Here is a 12606-nt window from a genome sequence, read left to right as displayed (position 1 = left end):
TAAATAAATAAATATTTTATTTAAAAAAAATAAAGTTTAATTCATGAAAGGTCTTTTACCCGGACATTTTTCTAACTTATCATGAATTTTATTCGCATTATTTTAACTTAAACTTGTCTTTTTATTAGAAAAAAAGGAGAAAAGTTTATTCGCTAATTGCTAGAATTAGTTACTGTTCAGTTTATTCTGTTTATAACATGCGTTTTATCGGAGGAAACAAACAGCTGCTGATATTAAAATAAAAAATTTAAATTAAAAAAAATAAAATAAAACAAAAATCCCAAAAGAAATCAACATTTCATTTATAAAAACAAAGTAAAAATAAACACGTAAAGTAAAAAATTTCGTAATAAATAAAAATCTAAATTGAATAAGTTTTAACGAATCATTTTTCTGTAATAATTATTCTACAATATTATAAAATGTAAAGAATATGAAAATATTTTAGAATGATTTCTATTTGGGGAAACATTAATTTTATAAAATGATAATATCTTTTCATATTTTCGGAATGATCTTCAATACAATATTTATTTTTTAAAAATTATTTTATTCGGAAAATACTTTAGGGAATATTGCAAGATTATTTGTATCAAAAGTTGAAATCATTCAAGGAAAAAAAAAATTCAAATTTAAAGTAGATATGCATAGATATATTTTAAAAATACTTACCTTTTTTAAAAATCATATAAATATTTACTTAAAAAAACAATTTTTTAAGGAAAAGAACAATCGTTTGTATTATTTTATGATAAGCTTCGAAGGTAAAATTCTAATTCATTATTTGTATATTGAATTGCAAGAAAGATATTCCTAAGCAGAAAAAAGAAATCCTTTTTTTCTTTTATTAGTAGAGAAAATAGTAAAAAAAAAAAATAAAACAAAGCAATAAATCATTCTGTATTTAAAAATCTTCGAAACAAAACGTTAAAATAAAATAAATAAATTTTATTTATTCACGAAAAATTCGGATATCATTTTCCATAACAATTCAATATAAAAAATTATAATAAAATCAGTATAAAAATTTATTATGAAAAGGAAAAAAAAATTTTTTTTTAAATAATCATTAATCAAAAAATAATAATAATAATAAATTTTTTTTAAGGAAAGTTATAATTAAATAAAAAATAAAATTATTTAAAATACTTTAAAATTTTGTTTGACAGAAAAATTATTCTTCTGGTAATTTAATAAATTAATTTAAACTTTTAATCAAAATAAAATTTCTATAACGAAATTTCAATTTCATTAAAAGTTTTTGCTAAATAAAAAAAAATTGTAATTAATTAAATATGTTAAATTTTTAATTATCATATTTTTCATCACTGAAGATTTCTTTAAAAAATTATAAAAGAAAAAACTCTAACAGTCTCTTTTGGTGAATAATGATAAATAACGTTAATATGCTTAATAATAATATAAAGTTTTTTAACTTATATTATTAGCAACATATGGAAAAATCTTATTTTCTTCGATGTTTAGGATAAATTTACTTAATACGAAGGTAAAACACGGTAGAAATGTCCAATTTTATAGTCATACAAACTATAAATTTAATTAATAAATTATTGAAATTTTAGACGTTTTTAATAGATATAACATTGATTTTCAGTTGATAAAAATTTTCTAATATTTTAAATTTATATTAATCTTATAGATTTTTCCGCATATTTTCTAAATTTTCGACAATATTCTGATTTTTTAAACGTTTTTAGTTAACTTGTCTTCAAAGTTCAGCCTTCTAAGTCCGATAACAACACATGTTAATGATGTTTTAGTGGGTGGACCACTCCACCATCTGTCCTACCCAGAAATACGATAAATAACCAAATATAGAATTTAATCACGTGGGTAAATACATTATAGTGAGATATATGGAGTGCTCCACCCTATCTTTCACTCCAATCTCGTAATAAAGTGTTTATTAAAATTATTTTTCTTTATTGAATATTAAGATGAGATAAAATATACAAGTCTTAGTTCGCTGTTATCGTTTAATACGATTTGTAAGCGCCAATAGCTATGTTAAAGAAAATATTTACAAATATATTTCTTAGTTAACTGAAATAATCGATATTGCAAGACATTGTACAGTACATTATAAAAAAAAATCGATAATCTTTGATATAGAATCAAAGTTACTTTCTTCTTGGAAAAATCCATAATACTTCACATGCATAAATTTTTTATTTCGAATAAATTATTAATGCAGAAAACATACGTATACATTATTATTACTGTAAACATTGTAAGATAATGTACTATACTACTTTAAAATGTTTACTCAATGGTGTGTTGTAGTTTTATGAGGATCAAGAATATTTGAATTAGGGGGCCCCGAGGACAAATGTTGACTTTTTCTTCGTTTTTCTTCGGGGAAATTTTTGAGAAAATATTTTCGTATAAAAGATCGGTTTGGGGCCCATGCTAGCCCCAAACCAATCTTTTTGCCCATAGGATAACGCGCCATTGTATTTACTGTAGGTATACGTTTTATTAAAAATAAATAAATAAAACTTATATAAACATAGCTTTAAAAAAATTTTCTATTTCTTACATTTTTTTTGATATAAAATACATATGAATTTTATTTTTTATGTATTGCTTAAAATATACGTATAGAAATTTTCTATTAAAAATTATATAAAATTCAATATAGCAATTTACTTATATCCAATTTTATAATTATTTAAACTATAAATTTAATTTTAATTAATGAATAAACTTTAAATAAAAATAGCATATTATTTAATTACGCTTATTATTAACTTTTAATTATTAAAGCAATTAGATTAAATGAATTGAAATAATCACAAAGGACAAATTGGTTCAAACATAAAAGAACCTTTATTTGTTTTAAAAAGAATTTGTATAAACTTTTTTAAATTATGTTTACGCCAATTTTCATAATCGTAAACATGTATTTTAATTGTAACTGTACATTTTGAAAGACATTTAAATATATCAGTAATTTTCTCATTTGGTCGTTTTTTTTCCTTAACTTGCATCAATGACATTTTGTTTTTGCATAATTGAAAACTGTAGCATTTTTATAATAAGATTAAAAGTACCATAATAAGTAAGTAAAGTAATGCATAGTTATCAAATGGAACATTATATTATTATTCCGTATTTATTATATTTACGATGTTAATATATGAGTAGTAATGCATTCAATCGACCATTCCATCAGAAGTGTTTTGGTATGAATATAATTTTCCAAGATTATTTTTAAGGAATCACAGGCAGTGAAAGAGTTATTCTTTCTTTCTTTTTTTTTAAGATAAAATTAAATGACAAGCTTCGATAGAAATTTAATAATAATGAAGAAAATATTTAGCCATATTTCAAGCTGCATAGAATGATTAATTTGAATGTTATGGAGCGAGCAAAATAAAAACTTCGAGTAAAAAATTATAAATAACAATTTTGAAAAATTTAAAATATAATAAAGATATATATATATATAGTGTTAAGTCTTTTTATGAGGTGCTTTAGTCAGGCACATAGAGGTGTTTCGACGTGCAAAATTTCTTATATTCAGGAGTGCAAATAGAGCGATAGCGAGAGAAAGAGAAAGAGTCAAAGATAGAGAAATATTTATCGCGAAATATTTCGAAATTAAATATTTGATTGTCTGATAATTTTTGTAAAAAAAAAATTCAATTTTAAAATAAAATAAACGAAGACAGTTCAAAACAGTTGACATCAATGAAGATTCTTTGGGATTTCTTCGGTGACCAGATGTTCGGTGAGAGATGTTGAATCCAACATTTCTGGTAGAGAAGGTGTACTAGACGAGTCAGATAATGATACAGTGATGCGAGGAGATGAAGTGGAATCGTCAGATAACTTGGAAACATTCTTCATTAGGGATACGTTGGGTGTTTTTCGGAGCAGGACCGTGGTATCTCCGCTTGACTCTTCACTATTGGAACAATAAGAAGGGATAGAGGGTAGATATCATCTATGGTTAATCTACTTAGGATATAAATCTTACTAAGGGAAGAAATAGGAAGTAATAAAGAAAATCTATTAAGGTTTTGTAACGTTGATAAATAAACTAAAAATTATATTTTGAATACAATATCTAAGTTCCGAAAGACTTCAAAACGAATCCATTTGACATATACGATTGATTAATGACATTTTGTGGTTATCCTCAAATAATTCTAACGATAATTTATATTACTAAAATTTATTGGAGGGTCGAACTATTATTAGTTCTATATTTAATGATATTTTTCAAGTTAATATTAGCTAATGGACTTTTCTTTCTTTCAGACATGATATTATTAGCCTACTTAGTTCGTATATCTGTCATTTTTATTAAAGTTTTCTTACCTATCACCGTCGTCTTCACTTAAGGCACCCTGACGTCTGAGCACTGGATGATGGTCGTCGGAAGCTACACCAAAAAGATCTTCTGTGTCACTTGGTGCGGAACTGCCACTTGAATCTACTGACTGAAGTCGTTCTGTTTTTCTATAGGTAATAGGGTAACTTCTGTTGGATAAAAAGAAAAATCGATACTAATTACAGGCTATGTAATAACAATTTTGTATTAAAAAATAATTTTAATGGTTTCATTTTTTAAAAATAAAATGCCACTTTATTGTTTTATTATATATAGATATAAATTATTTTTATTTTACTTAACACTTTATTTGGGCTATATTTATTTACTGCTTAATATAATAAGCACAATTAATTTATTTATCAAAATATCCCAAATACTTCCAAATTTTACGAGCTAAGCAAATTATATTTCGAAATTTATGGTTAGAGTTATAATTTAAATTTTAAACTATAATAATAATTTAATTTTAATACGCGGATTAAACTTAATACAGTGTATATATATTAAATAAAATCGCAATTATTATAAACACAATTTGGAATAATAGAATTTTGAATGACTTTATACAATAGAATTTCTGACTTCCTTTGAAAAATAGATAAATATTATCAATCAAAGTTAAAAAATTAAAAAATACAACATCATTAAACTTTCCTTCTTATAGATTTTAAAGAAAATTGGGCTTCAAAAAAATCCTGTCTTCAATATGATTGCGATTAAATAAATGCGTTATTTAAAGTTAAAAAAATGGATAAAAACAATAGAAATATATTAAAAAAAACTATGAAAAATATAAATTAAATATTTCGAATTTCAATTCATTTATGGTATTTATAACCATGGATAAATTAAAATCGAGATGTAATTATTTAGTCACGAGATTGTAATGAGGGACGTTACAGGCTACAACACTGTTTTGTTCTATTCTGTCGCATTCTCATCAATCTTTTCACATTTCTCTTCAGCTAATATGGTTAACAAAAACATAGACTCTACATATAGAAATTAGCAAGAAGTACTTTAGATTTCGTATAAATTAATGCTAACATTCTGTTGTCGATAACATAACAATAAACTTGTACAGTTAAAATTGAATTACAAAATTTTTGTTAGTGTTTGGCTTAATTGAATCACGTTGATTCACTTTTTGTAAAACAAAAATCTGTTAAAATTCTACCAAATTCAATTCTTTCACTATAAAATAAACAAATCGTTTAATTGCTGTCATATTTTATTAAAAAGCTAATTTAATATAAAAATTATAATTATTACAATAATATTTATCAATTATATTATGTATAATAAATCATTATTAATTTTTATTCAGCTTTAGAGAGCGATAGAAAAGACAAATTTGTAATATATTTTTCTAAAACTGAGAACGTATTCTGAGATATTCTAAAAGAAAATTGTACTAAAACGTATTGTTTGTACGTAAATGAAGTTTACTTTTAAGCTTAATCTTGCACCCTAATTTTCCAAAAGAAATATCATCCATAAAAGCTTACTTTTGTTTCATCAATAATCTTCTTCGTTATCAAATCACATAGAATAAATCATTATTCTATGTGATTTGATAAGTTTTAAATTCGGAAAGTTTAAAAATAGTTTTTCATAAGCTTTAGTTTGCTCAGCATGCAAAATTCGTGATAGAAATACAGTTTTGATAAACCCGAAAGCTATAAAATTATAACATAGTATGAATTAGTAAATTGTTATATTAAAATAATGTTAAACTTTCTATAAGTAAAAGAATTGCATAAAATGACAACCAAATTTCTTTTATTTATTATGTCTACTATTAATGAAATTACTAAACTAGCAGTTAACATAAAGATGGTAAGAACGTTTCTTTATATAAAAATCACGAAAAGTTTAACAAGAAAATGAAAATTGATTAGTTAATTACAATAATAAAGAACACAACTTTAATTATATGGTTGTAATTAATGATAATCACGTAGGTTATTTAATATGGCTTATCCATTAACTAATTTCTTTGAGAAAAGAAATTTCTTATTTATTTATTTTTAAACATATAATTTAAATAAATTCAAACCATAAAATGTTTTATTGAATAATTTCAGAAGTATAATATTAATAAATTTAAATTTGCAAGGATTTTTTAATTTAATTATTTACTAGTTCATATTATATCTACATTAAAATAAACTTTAGAACATTTTTTTTTGGAAGAAACATTATTTTATACACAATTTTTGACTGTTAAATACTACACTAATGAGATTTAATTATTTAATTGTGTTTTTAATGTTTGCACTTTAAAATAAAGATTTAAGATTCGATTCTTTCATTCGGAAACGGTCCAACTTCGGACTTATCGTTTATTTCAGCTTCGTATAAAAAAGAATCTCAGAAATTTTTGTTATTTTCTAAGAGATCGACGAACAAATCAAATGATACTTTTAGCAATCTCAATGAACTAAAACGGTCGGTTTAAGTTCGGCTAAACTATCAAAATTACTCATCCGACAAAAGCTTTCACTTCGTAATCAGGAAGTCATAAAACATCAAATCCCCCCATCGGTTCGTGTCAAATGAACTGAAGAAATTTCAGCTGTAAGATATTGAGATTTTGAGAGATAATCAATTTTAAACTATTTGGAATAAACAAAAACTTTTTCTTTAATGTTTTAAAAAATATTAATCGATAAATTGGTGTCAATAAATAACTGGAATGAATAGAAGTAGGAAAAAAAACACTTTCATTTTCGAATAGTGTAAAGGAAGGTAAAATATTGAACGAACAATAAATATTTTTTGTCTTTCAACTCGTCTTTGAGTTATATCAATAGTAATTAGAACGTCTTTAATTGATATCTAGAATCGATTAATATTTAGCGCATCAACGGTATGATGGTCGAGGCGGTTAAGGCGTCAGTCTACCATTTTGGGGAATCCTAGATCGAATCCGGACAGTTAAAATAATAAATATATATATATACATGTTTACTACACGCATCAATTTACTTATCGGTAATGTAATTCGAAAGAATTAACTATTAGTTCTATATCTGAAAAGTATTTTGATAGAATAAAATTCAAAATATTTCATTAGAGTTCTTTGAAATCTATCCTCGAGTTCTGATGAATACTTTAAGAAATTTATATAAGTTTTTATACTTGAACTTTATTTTTTAGTAAAGTATTGACACCGAATATGAATGTCAAATAAAATGCATTTTTTACATGACTTCTAAAATACAGAAATCAGATCTAATTATTGCAAAAATAAATTCATTAATATTTGAAAAAAAATAGATTCGAATTTAGGATTTATGAATTCAATATAAATTATTGAAATATAAATGAATAATATGTTAAAATATCGAAAAATAAATTCGTATTTTTATAATTAGATATTCGATTAGCATATTTTAACCAAATATTTCGGTAAAGACAAAGATTTATGGTTATCAAGAAATGATATCATATATCTTTTAAGGAAAATTTTCTCTAAAATGTTACATAAATTTAAAGTACCTATCTAAACTTTTCGCTTAAATTCTGCAAATGAATCACCTCCCTAAGTTAACATATTTTTAAAATTCCTTATGAAATTTAACAAGTATGTGTTGCAAAATTCGAAAATGGATACAACATGCATATATGGAAAAACATGCCAATATATGCAGAAGTATAACATTTTGATCCTATCAAATTTAATGTAAACCGAACCTAACCTTAAAAGAATTTGATCTGAAATTCGACAATTGACATTAAATTTTTATTTCGCATCGTGCAATTAAATTTCTATGTTCTAAGTACCCAATTAAGCAAGAAAAATTTCGAAAACATACGAAAATCTTTTGTTCCTTCTTTTGATATTTTTCTATTGGACTTGCATTAAAATAATTTTGCAACAATATTATAAATTTAAAATACCTTAAGTATTATTGATTACTTAATTGAATACACCCATTCATAGAATTTTTTATGTATTTAAAAAAAAATCTAAAATTAACGATCATTAAATTGTATAATGGAAAGGAATAATTAAGAAAGTAACTGATAGGAAATCTGCAGATCTCTCTAAGATTTAACTGGAGTAAAGAAAGGAGACAAAATCTCATTTAGTCAAATGAGAATTTGTCTAATTTCTTCATTTCAATCAGATAATTTTCAATATAATACTTCAGAATAAGTGAGGCTTAAACATTTATTAAGTCCTATTGAAAATATTTACACTGATATCAAAAGTTAGTTAATTAGTATAAGTCATAGGTATTCTAATTATCGAATGATGTAGATAATATTCAGTTAAATGTTTCCATTTTACATTATACAGATGTCAGAAACCTGTTTCATATCAAGGAAATAATATAATCGTCAGTAGTTAGTTGATTTGTAATTTCTAAATTACAGAATTAAACTAATTTATAATCTCGGAAATTTTATATTAATCAAGAAGAAAAATATATCAGTGTGAAACTTTTCATATATATTTTTGTATATTTTACATATTATAGAATAAATCTCATTATAAACAAACTTATACATATGCGTACACAAATATACAGATGTATACATATTTGTATATGTGTGTTTATAAGATATTGTTAGGATCTAAGATGTAGAAGTTACTGACCTCTGTGTTGGCAGTGGTATCCATCTTTTTGTTGATAGAGGAAAAGCAGGACAAGAGTTTTGTTTCAGAGTTTTTGTTGTTTTCTGCTTATTTGGATTATCTGCAAATACTTGAATTAAAGTTTCTGCAAGAGTTGGATCTCTTTCTTTATCTTTTTGGTCTTTTGAAGCATCAGACTGAGACGGAGGATTCAGAGAATTATTTTGTTGTTTTGAAGGAGATTTTTTTCGGCTCTGAACTTTTGCTTTTGGATTTTCATGATTGTTTGTTTCATCGCTATCAGAAAATGATTGTCGTCTTGCGGAGTTATTAACAGGATATTTTAAATCTGATATAATTTTTTCTCCACTCGATGGCACTTCTGATGGTTCCGCTGTTGTTTTTCGATTATCTTCGCTTTTTTCATTTATTTTGTTGTCACTTTCTTCATCTGAAAAATTGTCCGTTTTAACACATTTCGTTTCATTGTCCGAAGTTCCTTGATCACAAGATTCCATTCCGATTCCTTCGTCTTCTACAGAATTTTGTCTGCTTATTGGCTGATGATATGGACTTCTAAATCTTGTTTTTATCTGACCATGTGCATCCTTTGATGAATACCAACTTCCACTCATTGATCCTCTTCTCTTCATATATCCTGGCTGTTGGAAAATCTCCAGACATGGATAAACATGAGTTGGAGGAAACTGGAATGCTTTATCTGATTTAACAGTGAGGTAGGAAGGAGATAATAAATGGCTTCCAGCTTTCTGTGGAGAAGTATTTTCACGAGATTTAGTTCCCAAATTCTGCTGGATATCCAATTCATCAGAAAGAGGACTGCTCGAATTACAACGAGAAAGTCCGGGACTGGAAAGAGAAGAATAACCCGATGTGCTAAGATTAGATTCAGATATAGTTCTATCAGCTGAAGAACAAATCACAGCTAAAGGACTAAGGTAAGCCATTGGCTTAATAGGATTCGGTGTTCTTGGAGGACTTGTTTCATCAGAATCACAGGAACTCATATTAGCAGTGATGAGTATTTTTGGAGTAGGTAAATCTACTGAATATTTTCTTGGAATATCCGATTTTCGAACTTTAGGTGATACTACGCAAGGGGATTTTGTCAAAGTCGTTTGTGTTGTTGTTGTCTGTTTAATAGGAATCCCTTGATTTTCAGCAGATGGCACTTCTAAAAAAACACTTTTATGAGATAAAGCGGAACTCGTTGAATTATTACAATTATTCGTATCTTCGTTGAGATCGGCAGGGTTTTCACAGTTGTTTTCTGCATTAACAGTCTCGAGGCAATCGGGGTCTTCCGACGTTATCGAAATTTCCGGAACTTGTTGAACAATAGGCGAATTAGTTTTACTTGTTTGATCGTCTGCTTCTTTAGAATCCGATGCTTGTGGAGATACCTCAACTTGCACTTCACTTGTTTTCGCCTCTCCGCTCAGACTATCCGAGGATGAATTCTGTTCAAAAGAATGTTCTTTGACCGAACGGAAATCTGAAAACGATGGTGCTGAATAATGAGATATTCGAGGTGATAAGCATCCTATAAAAGTAGTTTCTGCAGTGTTGCCTTCTGTAGGACTCCCCCCGTCTTGAGAAAAGACTTTACGATTAGACATTTGTATTTTTCTTTCACTCAAACGGAAAAATTCATCAAGACTTAATCTTCTCTGGCTTGGAGAAGACGTAACTAATGATGCTAAAATCCTCGATTTTTCATCGCTCTTCTTATCACTATCATTCGATGGCGTGGAAGTATTTGTATTAATCGGTTTTTTGGTCTGTTGCGCCGTTCTTTTCAGAATTTCATCGAAACTAAAAGTGCAACCCATATCCCGATCTGTTGGACTATTGCTACCACCTCTTGTACTACGAATACTATGTTTTCGTATTCTATTTAAAATAGATTTTGGACAAGTTTGTGGACTGAGATTAGCTGGCGTTGAGCATGGTTGGTTAGAGCTGAGACTGTATCTGGTGGTGGGAGGAGATGAATCTGAAAGAAATTGCAAAAGATTTAGTAAGATTGATTGATAACATCACATGTGTTAGGCTGATTTCACACCAAATCAGTCCAGTCAGGTCAAAGCAAGGCAAAGGCTTTCACAATGGACCAGTCGGTGAAAGAATTCCTTGAGAAATGCACGTGAATACTATTACCCCTTCACCGAAAGTAAAAAGGGATTTTGTAATATAAATAGAGGAAATAAAAAAAATTACTTAGATTATTTTAATTTAAGTTACTTAGTAAGTAATTAATTAAAAAATACAAATACAAATATACTAGTATATTTTAATTTACAGCCCCAAGATGGTATTTTTAAAAGCATTTTCGGATTAATTGGTCATTTAATGTCACAAATAATATGTTACTGTAATATTACGTGATATTAAAAAAAATACGTCTAACAACGGAAAAATACTGATCAAAACTGATGAAAATTCCAACATGTTGAACCCATTCCAGTCTTGATGCAACTGGACTGAGCCAGACTTATTTAGTGTGAAATCTACCTTAGAATATCATATCTAATGAAAAATTTAACTTAAAGCATTAATTTACCACCTTAATAAAGGAATTTATATTGTTTTGTAGTGGAAAAATTTATTAAATACGAAATAGACTTTTTGAATAATTAAATGTTTTATTAAATAACCACGTAAATTAAATAATTACATGTAAAAGTAAAAGTTTTTATACAAATGTATTTTGTAGTAAAGAAACAGTTAAATTTAAAATTGATCAAAATTACGTAACTTGTATATCGAGTATGGCTCTATCAATTAATAATTAATAAGTTCGATGGCAAAAAAAAAACAAAAATGGTGTATAAAACTATCCTATTACATTTTATCTAATAATTTATATATGTTTATTTACTATAAAAGATCAAATTTGAAAGAAGCATTGTTGAAAAAAACACAAGAAATGAAGTGAATGAAGTGCAGGCCGTCATCCATGATAAGAAATTGCACCAACAGGTAAGAACTGAGAATTAAAAGAGATTAAAAATGGTTAGGAGATTATTTTAGGAAATAAACGCATATGTTAAATGATATTTTTTTAAATTTAATTAATAAAATAATAGTATCAGTGTCATGGTTTTAAGCAAATCCATTTTAAGACTTACGGTTCTTACTCCGTTCAATTTCCTCAGCTAAAAACTTCTCAATTTTATCCGCAAATTTCCTCTTGATACAATAAATGCATAAAATAACCAGTAAAACCACAGAAACGGTTATAAGACCGAGCCAAAACGGTTCCTCCAACATTCGTTTACTTAAGGGTTTATATGGTATCTGAAAGACCTGTTTTTCACAAAAGGGACCTGTGAAAAAAAACAATAAAATTAAAGAACCTTTACTTATATCACGTAATATTTATTTAAGAATTTTGTAATTCGTTGCATAGTTTTAAGCAGTTACAAAAGAAATAAGATACAAGAGAAAATTTAAATAAATTAGAAGTACTGTATATATAATGTAAAGTTATGTTTGATTGATTCGATAGTTTTCATATATCCAGTCTGATTGGTTGTAGTTTCGAAGCTCTCATTGGCTGTAGCTCACCGACTGCTCCGACCCGACTACAAATATTTAACTTTTCAAATCTGTCCGACTAGAACGACTAGTC

At 26.4% G+C, this 12606-nt stretch overlaps 1 protein-coding gene across 1 annotated transcript; it reads right to left on the bottom strand.

Annotated features, from left to right (window-relative positions):
• Positions 1-2909: 2909 nt before the first annotated feature.
• On the bottom strand, positions 2910-12331 carry LOC111631852 (serine-rich adhesin for platelets-like; the record flags this gene model as incomplete). The annotated part of the gene is made up of 5 exons (XM_023376183.1): positions 2910-3931; positions 4348-4509; positions 8973-10968; positions 11854-11961; positions 12104-12331. Coding segments are annotated over 5 exons (2714 nt in total), but the record flags the coding sequence as incomplete, so codon positions are not given.
• Between the last annotated feature and the right edge of the window lie 275 nt (positions 12332-12606).

This window comes from Centruroides sculpturatus, unplaced genomic scaffold (genome assembly GCF_000671375.1).
Source record: "Centruroides sculpturatus isolate CEXI.00-Female unplaced genomic scaffold, Cexi_2.0 scaffold695, whole genome shotgun sequence".
NCBI classification, from domain to species: Eukaryota; Metazoa; Arthropoda; class Arachnida; order Scorpiones; family Buthidae; genus Centruroides; species Centruroides sculpturatus.
Note: the sequence above shows the minus strand (reverse complement) of the source record. Positions and strands in the feature narration are given on the sequence as shown.